This window comes from Balaenoptera ricei, chromosome 1 (genome assembly GCF_028023285.1).
Source record: "Balaenoptera ricei isolate mBalRic1 chromosome 1, mBalRic1.hap2, whole genome shotgun sequence".
In the NCBI taxonomy this organism is placed as follows: Eukaryota; Metazoa; Chordata; class Mammalia; order Artiodactyla; family Balaenopteridae; genus Balaenoptera; species Balaenoptera ricei.
The window spans coordinates 174,298,773-174,322,253 of NC_082639.1; the positions used below are offsets into that span (position 1 = coordinate 174,298,773).

At 47.7% G+C, this 23,481-nt stretch overlaps 1 protein-coding gene across 2 annotated transcripts; it reads right to left on the reverse strand.

Moving 5' to 3' along the window:
- Nucleotides 1-22,958, reverse strand: MTARC1 (mitochondrial amidoxime reducing component 1). 2 transcript variants are annotated; one of them, XM_059942158.1, is made up of 7 exons: nucleotides 22,451-22,954; nucleotides 19,510-19,683; nucleotides 15,830-15,992; nucleotides 14,821-14,961; nucleotides 8,902-8,963; nucleotides 8,737-8,808; nucleotides 1-1,618 (listed from the first exon to the last, which is right to left on the reverse strand). In XM_059942158.1, exons 1-7 carry the CDS (start codon nucleotides 22,723-22,725, stop codon nucleotides 1,489-1,491), a joined length of 1,017 nt encoding a protein of 338 aa, XP_059798141.1. In that variant the 5' UTR covers nucleotides 22,726-22,954; the 3' UTR covers nucleotides 1-1,488. The 2 variants fall into 2 exon arrangements, with proteins under 2 accessions (XP_059798141.1, XP_059798147.1); XM_059942164.1 differs by lacking the exons at nucleotides 1-1,618; nucleotides 8,737-8,808; nucleotides 8,902-8,963 and adding an exon at nucleotides 14,139-14,357 and having other exon boundaries at nucleotides 22,451-22,958.
- Between the last annotated feature and the right edge of the window lie 523 nt (nucleotides 22,959-23,481).

Below are 23,481 nucleotides of genomic sequence, written 5' to 3' on the forward strand. Positions count from 1 at the left end.
TTTATTTACAGTTTTGAAACACATTTTTCATGACTTAGCTTCCTAATACAGTCAAAGGGCAAAATGGCAACAAAAGATATACTTCATCAGATCTTAGAGTTATAGAATCTGATCAGGAGAAAAATCAGATATTGGTTTTTAAGTGAATTGGCATATGTTTTCTTTTTCACCTTTGGAAGGTTTTATTCAAAACCTAAAATAAAGTCGTTTATTTCAAATCACACAATCACGTTTCTTCTCATCCATGGACTTCAGAACTTTTTCACCCTGATTTTGAGGAGGAGCAAGCAGTCTTGAGTTGATAGCACCAGCGAGATCCAGAAGGACCCCGTGACAGCACAGCCACGCTTTTAGAACCAAATGCCCACAGCAGAGAAACAGAGAGTACCTGCAGGGTACCCCACTTTCTTTCAAAAAAATTTTCTAGGATAGAAAACTAAAACCCATCCCTAAATTTCCCTCTCTTCAACAGCTGAAAAGCTGAGAAAGGCTGACCTGTCATTCAATGCCACTAGGTGGCATCATGTCCTTTTCAGACTATTTCTTTTTGCTCTTAAGACGGGCACCATCGTTTCCCTGGGCAACATCAAACAGCATCTCAACATCAAACAGCATCAAACAGACCACATCAGGCAAGCGTGCTTCCCCTACTTAGTGCTACTGTTCACTCTCATACACTGGGAAAAGTTTGGGCTCACCAGTGGGATATATTTGATGCTCCGTTTCAAGGCAAGGAAGTTTTTGTCTTGCTTTCCACATATTGCATATCAGAGTCTGACTGCAATGCTGCTCTCATGAGTTGATTTTCTACCCTGACATCTCTGCTGTCCTACAGCCCAGAGGTACTGCATGCTATGAAGATCCGTCAAATCCTCATGGACACTGTCTGAGAGACAACAGTGCCAGATCCAAGATGATCTATGGAAAGTGAACATCCTAAGTGTTTCCTGAAGGTCAGGCTCCTTATGCCCTTTTAAAAGCTTGTCTAGGGCTTGAGGAGAAGAGTGAAGTGACAGTCCAGCCTTATTCGGAGAGCTATTTAATTTCCACTGCATGCCCCGGGCATGGGGTACTAAAAGATTCCAGAACATTCTTCTCACTCCCCCACTCTTACTCTTTCTCTTCTCTCCTCTTTCCCTAAAGAGTAGCAATGAGATGATGGAAGATAGCCCTCTGGGTAGGTGAATGGAGAAGGAGGAGAAAGAATTATTCCACAATCACAGTTAAACAAGCGATTTTTAGAATCCTGCCTTGTCATTTAAATGACTTACTGAAGTCCTATTAAGTTATCAAAACTCTCTTTCTTCACTTGGTGCACTGGGATGTTGGAAGCACTGAGACACAAGGAAGAGTCCAAAAGACGAAAAACTTGGAGATCACAGATCGAAAGAAAATGCTGAGGTGTCAGGTCCAAAATGCTGTGCTTCAAGTGTTGGCATTTTTTAGGACATTTTTTAAAGACACCTGCTATTCCAGGACATATGATTCCTATTCCTGGCCGAGCAGGTACACAGGGTCTCCCACTTGGATGGTCCCTGGGTTTTCCAGAACAAAATACTGTCCGAAGAGAGGTGATTTTCCATATAACTTTCGTTCAGAAGGGTCACACAGGCGATAGCTGCAACAGGAGAAAGAACACAAGGAGTCACAGGCAACCAGAAGCAAGAGCTCAAACAGCAGGTGATTTCTTCTCGGCTGAAGAATCCGCCCCACACAAGGCCGCCGGGTTGCCCAGCTCCAGCGAGCACTGTTCCCACCCCGACTAATATAACAGCGCCTCCTGAGGTTGTACAGTAAACTGCCCACCCAATGCACAAACTACCAAAGCAAACCAATGGCCATATTCCCACCTCTTTTCTCCTTGGAATGTTCCCTTTTTCAGCATTAAGAGGTTAGGGACTCGATATGCTCAGACATACTTTATCACTTCCCTTTTTCCTTGGCATCTCTCCATGTCCATCATCAGACCCACAGTCCTACCGGTCTATCAGGCTCAGAGCCCTGGAGTCATCCTTTATACCTTTTCCCTCACTTCCCACAGCTTGTCCAGAGCTGCCAGGTCCTGAGGTTCTTCCTGTACCACATCTTTTGAATTTGCTCACTTTTTCTCCCACTGTCACAATCTCCCTTCAAGCATCCTCAGATGACTATAATAACTTCTTTTTTTTTTTTTTTTTTTTTTGGCCACACCACACAGCATGTGGGATCTTAGTTCCCCGACCAGGGATCGAACCTGGGAAGTCCCTATAATAACTTCTTAACCAACCAATCTTCCTCATTCTCTCCTCCTCCACTTTCAATTCACTCTTAACACTACCCTACGTTACTTTCTTAATTTTGCTCTGGTCTTATCACTCCAAGGCTCAGAAACTTTCAATGGATCCCCAGTGCCTGAGGAATAACATTCCAAGTCTTCAGCCTGGCATGCAAGGCTCTTGACCTGGTCCCAGACAGCTTTTTCAAAACCTGTCACCCTCTGCCCTTTCTGTGCACCTCTGCAGTGCTCTGTTGGATTCCTCAATGTCCTTTCACCTTGCTTTGCATTTTCCTGGCTCGGTAGTTCCTCTGTGGGATCCCCTCCCTCCATTACCCAAGCATTAGAATTCTACCTTTTCTTCAAGGTCCAGTTCAAATGCCACCTCTCCTAGGAAGGAAGCCCAGGATCTCCCAGCCAGGAGTGGTTTCCCCATCCTCAATTTTCTCTGCTTGCCCCTTGCCACTCACATGCCGTGTCCTGCTGTGTCAGGGCACGTGTCTATCTGTTCTACTGTACAAGACAGAGAGTCCGTAGAGAGCAGGAAATGTGACTAACTAACTCCCTTGTACTACTCACACCCAGTGCTGGGCACTGTATGTCACTGGTGACCCACAATCATTTGTTGAACAGATGAATGTGTTGGTGAGTAAAATCCTCTCTTAGAAGTAGTATCATATCTCTGTCGGGCAGAAAACGCAAGAATCCCCAGGAAGAGTGTACATGAGATGTGTGTGAATGACATGGCAAGATTTTCCCTCACCCCACCTCCACCGGGAGAATGTTTTCCTTCTGTTTCTCATTTAAGCTAACTCCAATTTTTTTTTTAACATCTTTATTGGAGTATAATTGCTTTACGATGGTGTGTTAGTTTCTGCTTTATAACAAAGGCTAACTCCAATTTTACATCACTTTTATATTTAAAACATTTTGATGGCAAGCATTTTTTTTTCATTCTACTGTGCTTTGAGAAAAAAAAAAAACTATTGCAACAAATCAATCCTACTTTTGTTCTTCAGATCAGAAGTGGCTAATGAGAAAATGGAGGGGGTCAAATCTAGACCTTCTTTCTGGAGACCCTCAGCTCCTCCCCAGCTGCAGGCACCATGTCGGTTTTGGTCATTGCTATATGCCCACAGCCTGGTACAGCACCTGGTACGTTGTAGCCACTCCAAAGAAGGCTGGATGAACAAATGGAGAAATCAACAAACGCATGAGAACCATGAGCCGCTGATCCAGCCGGTCTTGTAGCCAGGTCTCTGCAATGACCTTGGACCCTGGGAAGCTGGCACCTCTCCTAGCCTGCTTCTCCTCTGTCAGCATGCAATACCAAGGACATCTGGGTATCTGTGTCTGTTGGAGGGTGACTCCTTCAGGATCCGGGCAGATCGGCTACTTTTATGGCTTGGGATTTCTCCTTGCTGCCAGCTCGGTAGCCTGAGGCTCTGATTATCTCAGGGAGGGAACTGAGAGTTGGAGTTCTGTGCGTCATACACTGACAGTTTATGAAGAACGTCACACAGATTATCTCTTAATCCTTACAACAAGTCTATGTGGGAATGCGTATCGTCCCCACTTTACAGGGGGGCTCTCAGAGGAGTGACGGACTTGCCCAAGATCACAGATCTAAGTGGTCAGGCTGGGGCCGGAACTGAGGTCTGGCTCACTCCAGAGTCAGGACTTTTCCCACCAGGGATGTGATCCCTGGTCCTCCTTATACCTCCTGAGTACACGCGCAGGCCTGAGAAGAGCTGAGGGGGGTAATATTTATTCTCCGACGCGAACGTTCGGCCACGCGCCGGTTTCCCCCGCCCCTTCGCATCAGCCACGCAGGCACACACTTACTCCCCCCCAGGTAACTTAGGAGCGGAGGACCCACAGAAGCAGTCGCCCCTCCCAGCCCAGGACCTTAACCTGCTCGAGGGGGGGGCAGGGACAAACGCAGGTGACAGTCGCAGGGGCGAGGCGACCGGCTTGTCCTGCCAGCCGCCCCCAGCTCCGTCCCATCTGCGCTCCTGCTGACCGCGTCCCTGCAGGGCTACGGGGGGAGACTCTACAAACGAGATCAACGGCGACCCCTTGTGGGGCTGCGGCGGTATTGTCAGCGGTCTGTGAATTCACGGGCACACCCAACCTTGCTCAAGAGACGGAAAACACGGCATTACCTCATACACGGATCTCCTATGATTTTTTTTTTTCTCCAAATATATATATATTTTGTTGTTGATGACGATGGGATTAATAAATTGCAAAGCCATTTAAAAGCGCCTTTCTTAGTGCATTTTCTCTTTCAATAAATATGAAGCAAACCACGACTGACTCTAATGGGAGACACAAGACGTTTTGTTTACCTTAAACAGAGGTCTCCATCCTTTAGGGCGCGGTGTGAGTGGAAACTGTTACCTATAAAGTGCTGTGCACCGGTGAGGGCTGCTTGGTTTACTCATTTACTGGTCAATGCCCAGACCCTGACTTGCAGGCAGGGTCTCTGATCACCGCTGGGTCCCCACCGAGGGGCACAGGCCACTTCTGGGACCTCCCAACCTGCTATATACGGCCAGACCAGGAATAAAACAGCACCGTGAAGACACCACGGAGAGGAGGAGCCAAAGGCTGAGCAGGTGGGGCTGCATTGCATTTAATGCAGCCTCAGAAAATGGAAAGAAGTGTCTCCAGGATTTTCCTTCTGTCAGAAGGTGTCAAGTTCATAAGCTGAGATTATCAATAACCATAGCCTACATGGTCGTTATGTATTTTATCATGTATTAAAAAAACAGTATTTATTGCTTTATTCTGATCAAGGGGGAGTGTGAACCAGGAGATGTATTATTAGCCCAGTTTTTACAAATAAAGAAACTGAAGCATCAAGAACGTAGCTGACTCGCCAATGTCACACAGTTACTGGGAGGTGATAGAGCCAGATTGGCTGGGGGGCGGTTGTCTCCTTCCACGGGATCACTACCACCAAATCCTTCTGTCTTTAGCTCGGCACAGCACAGCCTAACACAAGCGGAGAGCAGCGAACGCCCTCATTGTCCAAGTATTCCTGCATCCAACAAAACTAGTGCATCCACAGAACAAATGAGCTTTATTCTTTCTAGTGAAAGCAACAGCGATAGACCCCCACCACTCCTGTGGGATCAGTGTGGGAGCCACTCTCCCTTCAGAAAGAAAAGAATAATTCCCTCTTCATATTTTCAAGCCAGCAGACCAGCCTCCACCGTGCCGCGGGCTGTGAGTATTTCCCAGACAGAGGCTCCGCTGGGCCTGAGGCCCACAGCCATTCAGCAGTGGTCTCCCTGCTGAGAACTTGCATTCCCAAAGCAGCACAGCCCTGGGCACGGGGGACCCAGGAAGAGGGAAGGCAGTGCGGCTCCCAGCATCCTGCCGGACAGCCGGAGAGCAGGGAGGATTCTCCTGACACCACTTTGCTTAGCTTCTGTGATTTATGTCAGGCAGCCGGGGCCTTTCTCTTCCCGATTTATGGCCGTCTGTCCTGGGGAGAACATAAATTACTGCATCTATGGCAATTTAAATCTCAGTAAGATACAGGAGAAGACACCTAGGCTGGCACCCATCTCCTGGGGTATTAGGAGAAATTAGGTTGGGATGGTTCCTGAGAGCCTGCAGGAGACCAGGAGGGCTGTACTGCTCCTGGAGACCCTGCCTGCCTGCCCTGGCTCTGCGTTGGGCTCAATTATCCTCCTTCTATAAACACAGGTTCCCAATGGGCTGGGGGGAGGCACTGAAGATTCCGAGGACTGGCCCAAACACAGGCACTTGGTGAATCCAGAGGGAAAAGTGCCAGACTCCAAGCACAGTGTTGGGAAGAGAGAAAGAACAAGATGTAAAAAAAAAAAAAAAAAAAAAAGGATGACGGGGACTTGGTGGTCCAGTGGTTAAGGTTCCGTGCTCCCAATGCAGGGGGCCGGGTTCCATCCCTGGCCAGGGAACTACATCCCACAAGCCACAATTAAAAAGATCCCGCACGCGGCAACAAAGATCCCACGTGCCGCAACTAAAGCCTGGCACAGCCAAGTAAATCAAATAAATAAACATTAAAAAAAAAAAAAAAAAAAAGGATGACAGTCAATTCCCCAAATCACCTGTCTGGTTTGCACACAGAACCATCGAGGTCTGTCCACCAGGGCCTGAGCCAGAGTGGGGCCTGCGGACTACCTGGTAGAACCAGGGCTCCCAACACCCACGACAGAACGCTTTCCCGGGTCCACCCTGCCTTCGTCCTCCGTGTAGCTCCTCTGCGGGCGCAGGAAAGTGGGAAGACCAAATTCTGATCTGTTCTCGTGGTGAGTGAGCCAGAACATTCCGAGGAATCGCTAGTCTATCGCTGCCGGTTCTCAGAACCACTCCTCTCTGGAATGTCCCACCACGTCTAGTAAACTCTTCCCCAACATTATATTGTGACCATCCTCAAACAGGCAAACAAGTTCAAAGAATTTTAAAGAGACCATCCAATTACCAACCATTCGGACCCTACATATAACATTTTACTATATTTCCTTTATCACGTATTTATCCATCCATCAGTCCATCGTAACTTTTTTTCCATTTCCAAGTAAGTTGCAGACTTCGGTAAATTTCACCTCTAAACAGTTCAGCTGGAAAATCATTTCCTAGGGTTAAAATTTCTTAACTTTGTGGCTAGGGGATAAAATTTACACGGAGTGAAATTTACAAATCTTAAGTGTTCCATCGTATTAACTTTTTACAGAAAATTAATGTTGTTCTGGATGTTGAGATATACACAACATCCCTCAAAATGATGGGATTCGTCTTACGCTGGTCTGTAGCCCCCTCTTTGAATATTCCCACAAATCCACAACCCACGGTGGGGACTCTTGTAAAAAGCAGCCATTTGCCCTTCACATCAAGATTTCCTCTCTGTACCTCGCCTCCCAACCTCCCTCCAACCCACCTTGTTTGAGCCTGCTCCTGACCTCCGTCTCTCTGCCATGTGGCCTGGCCCCTGGAAGGCCAGCTGTTTACCTCGCTGTAGCCTGGCCCTGATGCACAACGCTGGTCTCCATGGACCGCAGGTGCCGGCTTCATGCCTGGGGGCAACATGCTGTTTGGGACAGAGCCCCTTGCCCCAGGCTTCAGCCTGCCAGGGAGGGGGCCAGATTAGTAGCTTCTGGGACAGCAGGATTAGCAGAGAGGGGTGGGTGCTAATCCAAGGAGACTAGATTGTTGGTCCAAAGAGGGCCATGAGCTTGATGAGAGATGGAATGAAAGAGACTCCCATTCCAGGGGAACAAGTTTGGTCACACAAGCCCAAGCATAACCAGCCCTTCATGTGCTCTTTCATGAGGGCTTTGATGTCAGATGACCAAACTTCCACTGCATTCTTTCCTCAAGTCTCCCAGGGTTTTGCCTAAAGCAGGGGCCACCATCCTCCCTGCCTTCCCCCTCCCCCCTGCAAGTGATACCCGAGGACGCATGTCAGGGTCAAAGCCAAGGGTCTCAGGGGCTGCAGAGATGAGACCTGACACCCCACCTGTGATCCTGCATTCAACATGGAAGGGACCAGTGAAGACGAGCATTTCAGGGTTTCAGCAATATCCCGGCCGTAGATTTGGCAGGTAACAGCACAGAAGTGTGTGAATCATGAATTGTTGTTTTAGCCATGAATGTTTCGGTTTACAGCCTGCCAGGCTTTTAGCTACTCAGGCACATTTATATATTTAAAAAAGGAAACTCAAATAAACAAAAAAGTCAATACTATATATGCTAATTTGTAATCAGCTTTTTAAAATGAATCTTATCTTAAATATCATTCCATGCAATTTAAACTTATTGTCTGTCATTGTCTTTCATTAAAAAATTGTTATGGGACTTCCCTGGCAGTCCAGTGGTTAAGACTCTGCGCTTCCACCGCAGGGGACTGGGGTTCGATCCCTGGTCGGGGAACTAAGATCCCGCATGCCATGCGGCACGGCCAAAAAAAAAATTGTTATTATGAAAATTTTAACATAAACATAAAAGTAGAAAAATTGGTGCAATGAATCCCCACATAATTATCACCCAGATTCTATTTATCAAGATTTGACACATTTTTCCATGTGTTCTTTTGCTAAAATAATAGACAGCACACCCCAGATATCACATCACTTCACTCCTATATACTTCAACATGCTTCTCTTAAAACATATAGGCATTTCTTATAGCACCAGAAAGCCCCTATCACACCTAATGAATTTGTGATGTCACCAAATACTCAGTCCATAATAAAGTTTGCCAAAACATCTAAACCATGTTCTGTTGTTGCACTGTAATTGGTGTGTTCGGATCATGAATTCTAAATGAAAAATAAAATGAGTTGTGCAAGCAGGCATTCTGGGGACCAAAGCACCCAGGAATGTTTCCCAAATTATCCAGTCACCAGGACCCCCTTCCACTTCAAGAATACACCTGCATGGTGTTCCCCTGCTTCCTCGCAGAGATGTTAAATCGCTTAGTCTTACCTCTTCAGGGTCTCTAGAGGCTCCTTCCTGCTCATGACGCCCGTGTCCGGGTCCACCGTGGTTAAAATGCACCTGGACACACACACACAGGGCATCATACACGGGGCAAAGCAGACGATCTTCACCCTCCCCTCCGTCTCCTGGGCAGCAGTGCATGCACCTCACCTGGAGCAAGCCATCACCCTTTTCAGTTCCACATCGCCAATAAGAAGCTCATTCCATGAGTCCTGGGGACAAAGCACGTAACTCATGTGAGCACTTCGGATCCCCAGCCCTGACCCACCCGTGTAGGGACTTTGCGTGATTCAACAGCTGATGAAGCCACTTCCATCAAAGATGGCCAACTGCACATCACGCCTCCCTGTTCCCTCCCTCTGCCTTTGATTTGTTGGTTCTTTACCCTGAAATGAAATGCTCCCTCTCCTCTCACTTGTAAAGCTGGAATTGAAACTCATCTCCCTCAGGAAGCCTCCCTGACTGACCCCACTTGACTGGAGGTGGTGTGGAAGGCCAGGGTTGGGCTGCTGGAGGGAGCAGGTGAAAGAGAGGAGAGGGTATGGAGAGGGGGGATTACTCTAGGTTGTATCAGATCCCTTCCGTGCTGGCCTACGGTGGATGAATGTCCTTAATCATTGTGTCTGTTTACCTTGTAGCTCCCCTGGCCAGATAGGAACAAATCCAGAGCAGGCCAGTAGCTTTACTTCCCTTTGCATCTCCACGGGAGCATTCACAAAGCTCTCCAGCCCAGGAACCTCCTGGGGGGTTTGTCTACGGCCTGGGTCACTGGTGCTTACTTTTCAGGACAAATCAAATCAATGGACTGTGTCCCTCAAATCCAGAAGGGGAGATAGAACATACGCACGTGAAAAGTGAATGGTCAATATTCCTTTTAAAAGTTTCAGAAAATTTGAGAAAAAGCTTTACAAGACAGCACCCTGGGTGCTGGTTGAACTTTGCAGACAAGCATGGTGCCGGTGGCTTAGAAGAAGAGATTTTTAGGCTGCTCTGGGCAGGGGAGGTTTTAAGGTAAAGGTAGGATCTGAATTGAGTCTTCCAGGGTGGAGACTTTGAGAGGCACAAAAGAAGGGTGAGGGGACTTCAGGCAATAACAAGAAGGAAGGACATTTGATTGTGGTCCTGACCTTCTTACCCTCACAGAGAAGGTGCCTGAGAGCCAAAGACAGGAATCCATGAGTTAAAACAAACCTGCCCAATCTTTTGTTGATCACAAGCCAGAGAGAAAGTTCCAGGCTCAGAATTTTAACTCTGACAGTGTGTATTATTCTTGATATGTGTATTGCAGGGTTTTGTTTTTGTTTTTTTAATCATAAAATGAGTCTCTTCACGGCATGTTTCACAACAGTCCAAAAAGCTGGGCACCTCGGATTAGAGCAACCCAGCCTGCTCTGTGTACATTCCTCCACCAGGAGGCACTGTGGTCACAAAAAAACATAAAAGATCCGAAAGGAGAGAAATGAAGGTTCTGGTTAGGAAATTAATTTATTATTAACTAAAGAAATATTTACAGAGCCCCTTTTATAGGCAATAAAAACTGTTGGGGATTGAGTCACAGATAAATAAGTTAAAAATTCCACCATCAGGAAAGTATCTATTTGGCAAACTGGCGGAAAAGGAGAAAACTATTTACATGTTGAAGGCACACTATGGGCCCAGAACCGTATTAAACGTTAGAGAAGGGCCCATGAAAATCTTCCTACGGAACATGTTATCTTGAGGTGACAAGAAATTGAAACAGGAGAAGCTGGATATGGAGAGGCACAGACACAGCACAGTGTGGCTTTGGAAAAGAGAAGCAGCTCTTACAGGTCTGGCAATCAGAGCAGACCTCTCAGGGGAGGTGGCTTTTCATCTGGGCTTTTAAAGAAGACCAGGAGTTTCTAAGTGGGGCAAGAGGCAAGACTTGGGGTGAGCAGGAGATAAGAGAATATATTAGGTTCTCAGTCCAGTCTGTAGCTTGGAGCTTTTACTGGAAGTAAAGGCTGGGAAAGCAAAGTGTGGCAAGATGATGGAGGGACCAGAATGGTAGAGTGGGCAGTTTGGGACTTTTGAGAACTGGGGAGCCACTGAAGGCTTTTGAGCAAGGCAGCAACACTGACTGTCACAAACTTTTAGAGTAGAAGAGATCACTCTGGTGCTCTGAGAGGCTCGGCTGTGACAACATCCAGGACCACTCAGTGGTCCAGACTTGAGACAACAAAGGTGATCTAGCTGGAGGCTGAGAAGAGAAAGGGAGAAGATGGGGCCGGGGATGAGGGGAACATGGGAGAAGAAGGAGTCAGGGGTAACTTATAAGCTCTAAGCCAGGGTGAAAGAAGGAATATAGTAGCCAGGATAGAAGCTGTGAAGTCAAGAGACGGAGTTTGGGGAGGTGGGGGTATGGGGTGGGGAGCTTATAAGGACAAGTTTGCTAGGTCCACAGAACATATGAAAACTCCCAGCAGACAGTCAGAAATGTGAGCCCACACTGCAAGGGGGAATCCACGGTTGGACACTTGGGAAGGACCCACCTAAGGGTGACAGATGGTGAAGCTGCAGGAGAGGGTGTCATCACCAAGGGAAGGTAGAGAAAGAGAAGAGTCAAGGCCAGAAATTTTGGAAGCCCCTACCTGAGTGAGGAGTACAAGGAGAAACAGCAAAGGCACAAGGGCAGTGCAGCCAGGGAGAGAAAGTTCCAGAAGTAGTACCTATTGGTCCAAGGGGAGGGCAATGAAAACCAGGAAAAGGTCTCTGAACGAGGGAGGGGAGAAGGGCAGCCTCGGGCTGAAGTGAAGGTTTGAGAAGTGAGGGTGAGGAGAGCAGATGATGGGTGTGAAGGGATGCAGAGAAGGACCACGACCATGAGAGGCAGGTCCTGAAATGAGGAGGGGGTTCACTTCCCAGAAGCCTCCGTGCGGGTCCTCAGCTTCTGGACAGTCTGCTTAGCCCACTGCACCCGGCACCACCTGCCCGAATCGTCTCCAGATCCCTGCCGCAGGCAGACGTGCACAATGCAAATTGGTTTCTGTCACTCTCTTGCCTAAAATCCTTTCCAGACCCTTCCTCCGAAGGGGATACCCCTTGACACCAAGGACCTTGGCTCTCTACCCGCCTCCCTGAGCGCCGATGCTGTAAAAGACAGCAGTTATCTCCGTGCCAGCGCAGCCCTGCTCCTGTGCCCCCTCCCTCAGTGCTTCTTCCTTCTGCGTCACCTGGCCAACCTCGGCTCATTCATTCACTTAGCAAAGAATTCATGCTGGGTGTTTTTCTAGGAGCTGGGAGGACAACGATGGTCAAGTCTTGTCCTCAGAAAGCATGTGTAGGGGAAACAGATGACAAATCTCCCAGTAAACACGGTGTGTCCGGTGGGGATGTGTGCTGGGGGGGACTAGGGCATGCAGGCCAAGCAGGGTATAGGGTGATCAGGGAGGGCCTCACTGAAGGGGAGGGAAGACCTCAACAGGGAAGTGAAAGAGGTAAGGGAGTGAACCACACAGATACCTGAGGGAAGGCATGCCAGACAGAGGCACCAGCAAGAGCAAAGGTCCCGGGGGAGGAAGGGGCAGAGAGACAAAGAAGGGAAGAGTGACAGGACGTAAAGCTCTGGAACTAGGAGGGTGTGGCATCACATAGGACCTTGATAGCAATTATAAGGATCCCATTTTTTACTTGAAGAGAGATGGAGAACACAGAGAGAGCTTTGAGTAGAAGGAGGCCATGATGTGAGTTATATTTACAGGATGACTTTGACCTTAGCTGTGATGAGAATAGACCTTGTATGGTGGTGGGGGTCAATCAAGGATAGACCAGTGAAGAGAGGCTATTGCAACAAACCACACAAGAGAGGGTGGTGACTTGGCCCAGAGAGGAAGTGGAGGAGCATGGCAAGAGGCCAGAGCCACCAAGATTTGTTGATTATTTGAATGTGGGAGGTGAAGGAAGAGAAGAACACAGAGTGGTTCCCACTTTGGGGCCTGAGCAGCTAGAAGTCAGAGCTGCCATACACTGAGATGTGCAAGGCTGAGCAGAGCAGACTTGGGAGTGGAAATTCAGCCCTCGGTGTTGGACATCCTGAATCTGAGATGAGATACCCCAGTGGAAATACAGAGAAGGCAGAAGGAGAGTTCTGGTGTAAAGATGTTAGTCAAGGGGTCCTCAGTGTGGAGAAGGTTTTGAAAAACACAGACCAGGGCATGAGTAGAGACAGAGATTGCTACCGACTGAGGGTCTGTGTCCTCCCAACCTTCATATGTTGAAACCTAATCCCCAGTGTGTTGGTATTTGGAGAAGGGGGCATTTGGGAGGTGATGAGGTCATGGGGGTGGTACCCTTGTGAATGGAATTAGTGTCCTTATAAAAGGGACTCCAGGGGACTTCCCTGGCAATGGTTAACACTTTGCCTTGCAATGCAGGGGGTGTGCGTTCGACCCTTGGTCAGGGAGCTAAGATCCCGTATGCCTCGCAGCCAAAAAAGCAAAACATAAAACAGAAGCAATATTGTAACAAATTCAATAAAGACTTTAAAAATGGTCCACATTAAAAAAAATCTTTAAAAAAAAAAGGGGACTCCAGGCAGCTCCCTTGTCCCTTCCACCACATGAGGTCACAGAGTGAAGACAGCCGTCTATGAACCAGGAAGCAAGTCCTCACCAGACACCTGCACGAATCTGCAGGTGCCTTGACCTTGGACTTTCCAGCCTCCAGAACCGTGAGAAATAAATTTCCATTCTTTATGAGCCTGAGCCCATACTGCCCAGTCGCCCCCCTCTCCTGTGTGTGTTAAAAAAGTTGGGTGGCTGGTCACCTACCACGCTCGGCTCACCACCTTCCTGGCCTGTCTTACGTGGCTGTAACTACCTGTTCACATTCTAATCACCTGGACTGTCAACTCCTTCGGAGAAGCAACTGTTTCTTCAATCCTGGTTTTCCTACAGGTCTATTCACAGTGCAAAGTACACAGGGGCACTAACCCATTGTGTGAGGCGTGAAACATTATTCCAGAAAATGAGGCCAGCTCAGCTGCAGTGTTGTATTAACATCCAACTTAAAATATGAAAGAATCCCAATTAGGGAACACTCAGAATCAGACAGAAAGCCTTCTAGGACAAGAGTCAGTTCAAAGAAACCTCCTAAATCTGAGGTCCTACTCTGGGCCATCCCCTCTTAACTTATCCCATCTTCATCTGCCCATCTCAGACCGTGGGGTAGGAAATGTCTTCCACGTGAACCGTGACACAAAGACCAAAGCCAGGAAGGGAGGAAGCTTAAAGGGGGCCACAGTCAGGGAGGGACCGATGGCCCGAACCAAGCTTCTTTACTTTGATTATAGCAATGAAACCACTGCCCACCTCTCTGGGCACTTTCTAGGTCTTGGAGCTTTTGGGGGAGGCGTCAGCTGAAATTACTCACATTTTATAAATGCAAGAAGCAGAGGTCTCAGAAAGTTCCAGGACTTATCCAGGGTCAGACGGCCACTTATTGAAGCAGGGGGATTCAGATCCAGATGTCCTGACCCAACGCCCGGCCCCTAGAATGCTCAGAGCTCCTGTGGGCTGTGGTACAGTCTGGGTTCTTGCCGTGGGGTAGCCCTTGGCTGAGCCATCTCACTCAGGTTGAAGGTGGCACTGGAAGAGTTTTAGGGAAGTGCCATCTCAGCTTGGGGACAGTGTCCCTCCACCACCCACCCACAGCAGCCCTGCTGTAAATGACTGTCTTCCCAAGGGAGCTCTCAACTACACAGGAAGGCCACCTTCCACATCCTGCTCTGTGGCCCACACAGATCATGTATTCTATGCTAAGTACACTGGGCTCAAAATTAACCTGCCTCCTTGGAATTCTCCTTAGAAGTCTCAGACCCTGAACTGCCCCTTGACGCCAGCATCTCTGCCTCCTTTATATTTGTATCCTCCACACAGAAGTCTGTACTGATCAGATGCTCAAGAAATTGAAAACTTGAATCATTGCATAATACAGAGCCAATACATAATGCATCCTTCTGAATAATCTAATCCAACATCAAAGACTCTCATACCTTTAAAAAAAAAAAAGTTAAATCCAAGGAAAGGGGCAAGAAAGGTATAACGTTACCTCTGCATAGACACCACACCCTGAAATTATGATATTGGGCCGGAAGTTAGTTGCCTTAACTTTCTTCTCTAGCCTGGAGTTGAGATCTGCCAGCGATGCCTCAGAAAGGATCAAGAAGGGGCTGGCGTCTGAGTACGGGATCTGATGAGAAAATAGGAGCTGTTATAGCGTGAGGCACACGGAGGCATTTCTCAGAGGTCACATGGGTCTGATTCCTGGAACCTTCCACCCCTCCCCCGCCCCACCTCCCCACACAATCTTTCTAAGTATTTCTCTAGTTCTATTTACAGAAAAGTCACAGCGATTCAGAAGCTTTAAATAGCCTTGCAGATACCAGGAATTACATGATGGAGTGAAGAGAACAAGGTCTCAGAATCTTAGAGCTGTCCCTTTCTCATCCTCCAAACTCTCACACATTTATTTTGTTAAGGTTTGATGGCCTCATTTTGTGTGATAAAAAATATTCACTGATTCCACAGATACTTATTTTTCACGCAACCTGCAAATCAATGTTCAGCATGGCCGTGGCAATGGCGCTACATAGCATTGTATGTTTTACTCTCATGATGAATTCTTACAGCCTGATTTCTTTAAGGGTCAGTCTGGTCATTGTAAATCTGTGGATCTCCATACCCACACGCATCGGCCCAACTGTGAGCTGCCACACCATTGCAATCACAGTGTAAAAAGGTTGGACTCCACATGCAATTACAGAATGGATTGGGAAAGATACTGGCCTAGAACAGTTTTGAAGCTGCGTTGGCACCAGAAGGTTTCTGTAAATAGGAATTTTTGCTCTCAGGCAAAAATGCAAGAGTCCCCTAAATCAAGAAACACAGATGGTGCTCCTAGTGGAAGGACCTTACTTTTTGCAATTGCTTGTGACAAAAGTAATGGCAAAGTGACAGAGCCGAGCTCAGCAGACATGCCGCCCTGCTCTCCGCCGTCCAAGGGAGCCTGTCTTCTATAGGACACACCAAAGGCCAAAGCCCAGGAATGCTCCTCTGACCTGGTCTGTGGGTCGAAACAGGTCTTCTATCTGGTGAGAATTTCTCGGTTGCATGTGAGGTTCGAAGTGCACCAGGCGGTACGGCTGCGTCTTCAGGAAGTTTGTTATCCACTGGGCCGCGGCCTCACCGCAGTCCCTGCCCTCGATCTCCAGGCCCTGCACTCTGCAGGGGTTGGGGGCAAAGAACAGGCATTTGAAGATCTGGACACCCTACCATATCCTACACATATCCAAAAGGCTGCACCAGGCTATGATGTCGCTGGAAGTCCTTCATTATCAGGAGACGTCATTTTAGCGTGGCCCTGCCTCTGAACCATGTGGAAGCCCAAAATGAAGACGCAGTTTCAAGCCTTGTTCCCCGCCCCCGCTTTTTTTTTTTGAAGTATAGTTGATTTACAATATTGTGTTAGTTTCGGGTATATAGCATAGCGATTCAGTATTTTTGCAGATTATATTCCATTACAAGTTATTATAAGATATTGGATATAATTCCCTCTGCTATACAGTAAATCCTTGTTTCTTATCTACTTGATAAACGTAACAGATTTCTGTATGTTAATATTGTATCCTGCAACCTTGCTGAATTCATTTATTAGTTCTAATAGTTTGGGGGTTGTCAAAGGAAACCTGAGTCCCAAGGGCCCTTGGCATCTTTACCCTAATCTAAGCTTTCTGATTCTGCAATTTCCAAACGTGACCTTGTGTAGTCTTTGGGGCATGGACCAAAAGCCCGTATGGGACCATGAAAAAAGTTTCCACATAATTCCAAGTGAACCAGTAATTAAATTTAAAAAAATTTTAACCACAAGAAAGTATGGGTATATATCCAACTGTAATAGGGGCCAGGCATGCTCAGTGGGCCGGGCCAGCAGGTTTGAGTAGCTGCCTGTGGTCAGCCCGACGCCACGTCCCGTCCCTGCCACTCCTTCCCCAGGAGCCAGCAGGCGGGCCGTGGAGGGCCTGAGGCCCTGGAGCTGCTGGCAGTGAGGGCTGCAGGCGCCACACTCGTGAAATAGGGACAGGGCAGGCGCGCAGCTGTTAGCGCCCGGCCTCGGGGATGGGGGTGACACTGAGCGGTCCTGGGGCAGGGGGTGTGGTGGGAGGCGGATTTCTCCTTTTCCCTGGAGCCCTCCAAGTCCTAGAGCCTCCAGCAGGTGGGTGAGCTGAGGGCACCGGGGACAGGCTGAGGGCACCAGCACCCCCGCCACGGCCCCCCCACCGTCAGGGCCAGGCTTGGACCTAATGGTCGCAGCCGTCTCCATGGAGGCCTCAGCAACTGGAGTATATGCACACTGCCATTAAGGTGAAAGCTTCTACCGGCTTCAGTCTCTCCCGTTCGCGTTTCTGATTGGTATTTGCTAACGTTTGTTTTGGTGGAGGTTTGTAGGAACATCATGACCTGACCGTGACCTGACCTCAAGAACAAAGGATGTGACCCCGAGAAGTTTGCAACAACTAACCACGCCCTCCCTCACCTTTCCTAGAAAGGGGCTTTGCTGAAAGCTTTCAGGGAGTTCAGGGCTTTTTAAGGCATGAGCCACCCGTCTCCTAGCACGGCCCTGCAGTAAAGCTGTCTGTGCTCCGAACTCCGACGTTTTGGTATTGCTTGGCCTCACTGTGCATCGGGCACACAGACGTGCGTTTGGTAACATAACCGCGGCAGACAAACAGGAACCAGAATGCGGAGAAACATGAAATACAAATTGCAATAGGCATATTAAAAAGTTTGCCTCAGGGCTTCCCTGGTGGCGCAGTGGTTGAGAATCTGCCTGCCAATGCAGGGGACGCGGGTTCGAGCCCTGGTCCGGGAAGATCCCACATGCCGCAGAGGAACTAGGCCCGTGAGCCACAACTACTGAGACTGCGCGTCTGGAGCTTGTGCTCCGCAACAAGAGAGGCCGCGATAGTGAGAGGCCCGCACACCGCGATGAAGAGTGGCCCCCACTTGCCGCAACTAGAGAAAGCCCTCGCACAGAATCGAAGTCCCAACACAGCCATAAATAAATAAATAAAAATAAACCCAAAAAAGTTTAAAAATAAATAAAAAATAAAAATAAAAATAAACTCTCTTAAAAAAAAAAAAGTTTGCCTCAGACAATGATGGATGCAAATTAAATCAATAAGAAATTACCGTTTCTAACACAAAAATGGCAAAATATTTTTGAACATCATGGTCAGAATGAGATGAGACAGATATGCTTATAAACTGCTGGTGAATGTATAGCTGGTATAACCATTCTGCAAAGCAATTGAGCAACATATATCAAAAGTCTATAGGAGCCATACTCCTATCGCTGGCAAAACCACTGCTAAAATTTTTTCCCTAAGGAAATAATAAGAGATATGAACAGAGATTTATGCCAAGTTATCCATCACATTCTTCTTCATACCTGGAAAAAACTGAAAACAATCCAAATGTATAAACATGGGATGTGCTAAAATGCATTCGAGGATACCCATGGAATGAAACATTGCACCAACATGAAAATGGTATTTTTGAAGATTTTTTAACAATCTGAAAAAAGACTCAACGTACACTTAAGTATATAAACCATATTCAAGACTGTTCTTTGGTACTATTTCAATTTGGTTTTTAAAGTATTAGCCATAGAGACAGAAAGAAAATATGTCAAAATATGAATTATAGTTATCTCAGATGGATTTCATTTTCTTCCCTTTTTTGGTATTTTCCAATTTCTCAGCAATGAATATGTATTATTTTTATAATCAGAAAAACCATCAAATTAAAATGAAAACATATTATTATGTTTAAAATTCTGATATTACAGAAATCATATTAGTTCTGCATTTTACGAACTTTTGGGGGTCTTTAGACATTTTTCAAGTAACTACATTTTTTGATGTGATGTTATTTTCTATGATAGGCTGTGGACTAATTAAGCATTCACGTGGCATTTTCATTCAGAATGCAGAAACTGTAACAAGAATATAATTAGACCATATTTTAACTTTCCCGAAATAAGATTAAAAAAATGAACTCTAGACATGATTTCTTAAAAGCAGAGCTAGTTTCCTGGAATAATTGCTCTCTTGAGGGCCTTCTGATGTTGAGGAAAGACACTCTGTACAGAGCAGTCTCCTGGCTGAATCTCCACTCTCACTATTACAGGGACCCCTGGGCATCTGCAGGTCAGAACACTCTTCTGGTTGCAGGTCTTCTTTTCTATTTTGGAACTTCCTTTCATTAAACTAAATATCACGGGTCATATAGCCATTTGCAACTCCCGCCATATCTCAGTCTTCGAAGATTCCCAGTCTCTCCAGGCAACACAGAGATTGATCCTAGGGTAATACATTGATCTAACCTCACCTCTTCCAGGACCCTCTCCCCACTCACTCCAACCCCATTTTTGTCCTTTATCCTCTGGTGGTGTTATTTTTCTCTTGTTGACGTGTCAATATGCCTTTGATCCCATAGTTTTCTACATAAGTCTTTTATGTTTCTCTGCCCCACGTCAACACACATTTCTGAAGCTGCTCCCCTTTTCCACCTTCTTTTAGATCATCACGATGTGGAGGACTTGACCCTACATAGGGTACATTCGCAATCAATGGTTAATTATTGACAATGTTTCTCCGGATTTCCGCCACATTTCCCATTTTCCCAAAACTGCAGGAATAAATACTCAGGCAAGGGTTAAGAGCTATCCTTTCCTTACCTGCACCTGTGCACTGCATTTATGGTGGGTGTCTTGCTGGGCAGCCGCAGGTCCTTCGTGTAGGCTGCACTGAGGGTCAGGGTGTCACCCTCACAGGTCAGGGAAATCAGGACCAGGCGGGGTTCCTGTCGAGCAGTAACCATATTCCCCTCCTTGTTGATCACAAGCCAAAACCTGCCATTTTCAAAACACAAGGTAAGCATGGCCCACCAGGACAGGCAGCCGGTCTCTGGGGGAGTTTCAGGGATGCACTGTCATCTTTGATTTCCTTGCTGTAAGCCTGGTGTGTGTGAATGTGTGTGTGCGTGTCAGTCTGTCTGCCTGTCCACCAGCTCATCAGCCCAGCAAGACTGAATCTGTCAGTTAATTTCAAAGTGTTTAATAATCACTCGTGCATCGGACAAAATATCTGCAGAACGTTTTGAGCTCCTTGAAATCAAAGAGGTTAATTATACGTCCATCTCAATTGCCAGAAAGTCTGCTCACTTTCATAAACATGCCCTAAGGAGATGATAGGAATCTATCTCGGAGAAAGACGAGGAAGCATGGTGCCTGGCACAAGGAGGCATTCCTGCTGGTGGCAATAACAAGATGTTGCTGTATTGTTCTCAGAGGGTGGAGTCAAGCTGAACAGCCAACAATGCCGCTTACACTTTGCCAAATCCACCCCCAACTTTAAAAAAAAAATTAACGTTTCAGTGTTCAGAGCTGTGACTTTTGCAAGTTGCCAAAAGGCCTATTGTTAATATGGACAATATTATTTGGCCCAGTACTCAAGGTCTAGAGGTACTTCCCAGAACAAAGATAAATGGAGAAGTAAAAGCAATAGAAAGAACTGTTTCCAGTAAAAAAATGATGGGTTTGTAGAGGGGACCTTTCAGCTACTGAGGAAGCTAAACGTTGACATTTTGGTCATTTCCATTCACACTGAATGGAATGATTACAATGATAGAAGTGAGCTTGTGCTTTGGGAATCCAGAGACATAAGAAAAAACTATGGCAGATACTTTAGATCATCACCTCTGGCAGGTCATCGTGGTTGAGTTGTTCAGCTATGCTAGAAAAATAAAGTTAGTGTAAGCCTTTTCCAGAAGGAACACCCTCTGATCAACCCTTCATCCTGGATACAGACAGAGCTCTGCCCTGTCCCAAATCCTTGGTACTAGCACGTGAATATTCTTTCTGGTAATCCTTCCTAGTAATAATGGTAGTCTGATATTTCTAAAATACAAATCTGATCATGTCACCCCCTTCTGCAAACCACATCCCACCACCGCCGCCCTGTGGTTCCTGGTTTCAGAATAAAACTCTAACTCTTCATTCAGCAAGGCAGGCAAGGCCCTTCATCACCCGGCTACCCTCCCAGCCAGTCTCACCACCTGTGCCCTCACACATGCCAGCCTTTCTTTTTCTTTTTAATTTTTTTATTGCGGTAAGATATACACAACATAAAATACTTGGCATACTCTTAGGTACACACCCAGAAGAACTGAAAGCAGGGACTCAAACAGATACTTGGGCACCAATATTCACAGCAGCCTTATTCACGATGCCGAAAAGTAGAAACAACCCAAATTTCCAACAACAGAGAATGGACGTGAAAAAAATATGACTTTAACCATTTTTAAGTGCACAATTCAGTGGCATTAAATACTTTCATAGTGTTGTGCAACCATCACCACTATGTATTTCCAAAACGTTTTCGTCATCACAAACAGAAACTCTGAACCCATGACACAATAACTACCCATTCCATTCCCCTCTCTCCCCAGCCCCTGGCAACCTCTAATCTGCTTTCTATCTCTATGAATTTGCCTGTTCTAGGTATTTCATATAATTGGAACTATATAATGTTTGTCCTTTTGTGTCTGGCTTATTTCACTTAACATAATGTTTTCAAGATTTGTCTGTGCTGTAGCATGTATTAGAACTTCTTTTTGTGGGTGAATAATATTCCAAAGTGTGTATATACCACATTTTCAGTTCCAGCTATGAAGTCCTTCCTGACCACCCCAGTTTCTCGTGCTCCTTCCTCTGTGCTCCCTGGCACTTGTCACATTCAGTCAATTTACCACCTCGGACTGCAAGCCTTTGTTCGCTTCTCTCCATCACACTTTTTGATAGTATGCTGACAAAAACAGCTCACGGTTCCACTGTGTCACGAATTGCCCTCTGTCTGGGGAACTGGAAGGGGGAAAAGTTACAGCCCTCATCAGTCCTGTGTGTTACCTACAGAAACTGAGGGCTGGTCTGGGAAGGAGTCTGAAGTGCAGCCTTACACTGAGGCCAAGCCCAGACCCAGAATAGGACAAAGCTGCTTGCTCTGGGCCTTTGAGATCTTCGCAGAACCCCAGGAATTCACACAGGTCGAGACTCCCCAGGTAGGGCATGAATAAAACCCCTATTTACAAAGCACCAGTGTGCTAAAGAAAACAAGAGTCCCGATGCCACTGCTGTGTGGCTCTGAACCTCAGTTTCTTTATCCATAAAAGGGTGCAAGAGAGAATTAGGGAAAATAAAGTATGCAATAGCACTTTTTAAGCTGCAAGAATCTTAAACTTTAATCGTGATTACGATTATGTGCTCCACCTTGGTGAGCTCTTTGAGGGTTTGGATCCGTGGCTCCAAGTTTCCCCAAGTTCTCAAGAGACAGTAAGAATAAACTGGCGGGGACCAATCCTGTGCAGCTCGCCCCTTCCGCTAGACGGAATTGAGTCAGTTTGCTTGCGCACCGGCTGACACCTGGGGACCAATGCCGCACCTCCTCTGGGGCGCAAGCCATAGCCGGAAGGCAGATCGGGACCCTGGGTCTGCTATTGGGAGGTGACGGCCGGCCCCCTTTTCTCTTCTTCCTTGCCTCTCTCCCGACCCCCGCCAGCTCCCACTTTCTTTGTAAGGGAAGAACTCCGCAGGCCTCCCCCGCTCCCGGGCTCAGCCCTACCTGTCCCGCAGGTGACCGCTGCGCAGCCCCAGGGCCGTGCACTCCGCCGCCTTCACCGACACCCCCTTGCAGGACTTGACGGGGTAGATCCAGAGCTCTGCCACGGTGCCCACCTGCTGCAGCCGCCGGCGCCGCCCGGGCCGCGCGCGACGCCAGGCCACGGCCCCCAGCGCCACCGCGGCCAGTCCCAGCGCGGCGACCCCGAGCCAGCGGGGCCGGGGCTGCGGCGCGGGGAGGCCCAGGCGGGCCAGCGCGGACGAGCCGGCGGCGCCCATGACCCAGCGATCGCGGGCGCGCCGGGGACTCCAGCGGGGCCCACCCGGGACCCCCAACAAGCCAGGCAGGAGCGCGGCCGCCGCCGGGGGCTGCGGGCGGAGGCGCCGCCCTTAACCGGGCGTCCGAGGGGAGGGCGGTTCCCGAATCTCCTTCCGGCCGGAGTATCGCGCGCTGCTCCTGAGGCCTGGCCCCTGGGGCGCTGCGGGTGGGAGGTGGTGGCTCGGCTTCTACGCGGTCTACTGCCCGCCGCCGCCTCCACTTCCGCCGCCTGCTGGCTGCTAGGCGACGTGCCCTCCCCCATGATCGCTACAAGTGAGCAGTTTATTTATTTACGTATTTGTGGCGTTGACTTAAAAAAATGCACAAGGTGAAAGTTGCAAGTTAAGTTTTATTTGGAGCAAAATGAGGACTGCAGCCCGGGAGACAGCGGTTCAGATAACTCTGGAAACTGCTCAGAGGAGGCGAGGGGGCACCCAAGGATACATAGGAGTTTGGCAACAAAGGGCAGGTAGTGTGGAACGTCATAAGATTATTGTTAATTAAAGAAAACCAGTTATCTCAAGTTAAGGAATTTACCCCTTTTCTATGTATGGGCAGATGCAGGAGACTGGGCTCACTGAAATCATTCCTTTGATATGCACCTCAGCTATCTGGGCCAGGATCCTGTATTTTTACATCCTGAGTTTCCTCAGGGCTCCCCGCAGGGAGTGACTGCAGTCTGATGGCTGCTAGATGGCAGGGATCCTCTTCAGCCC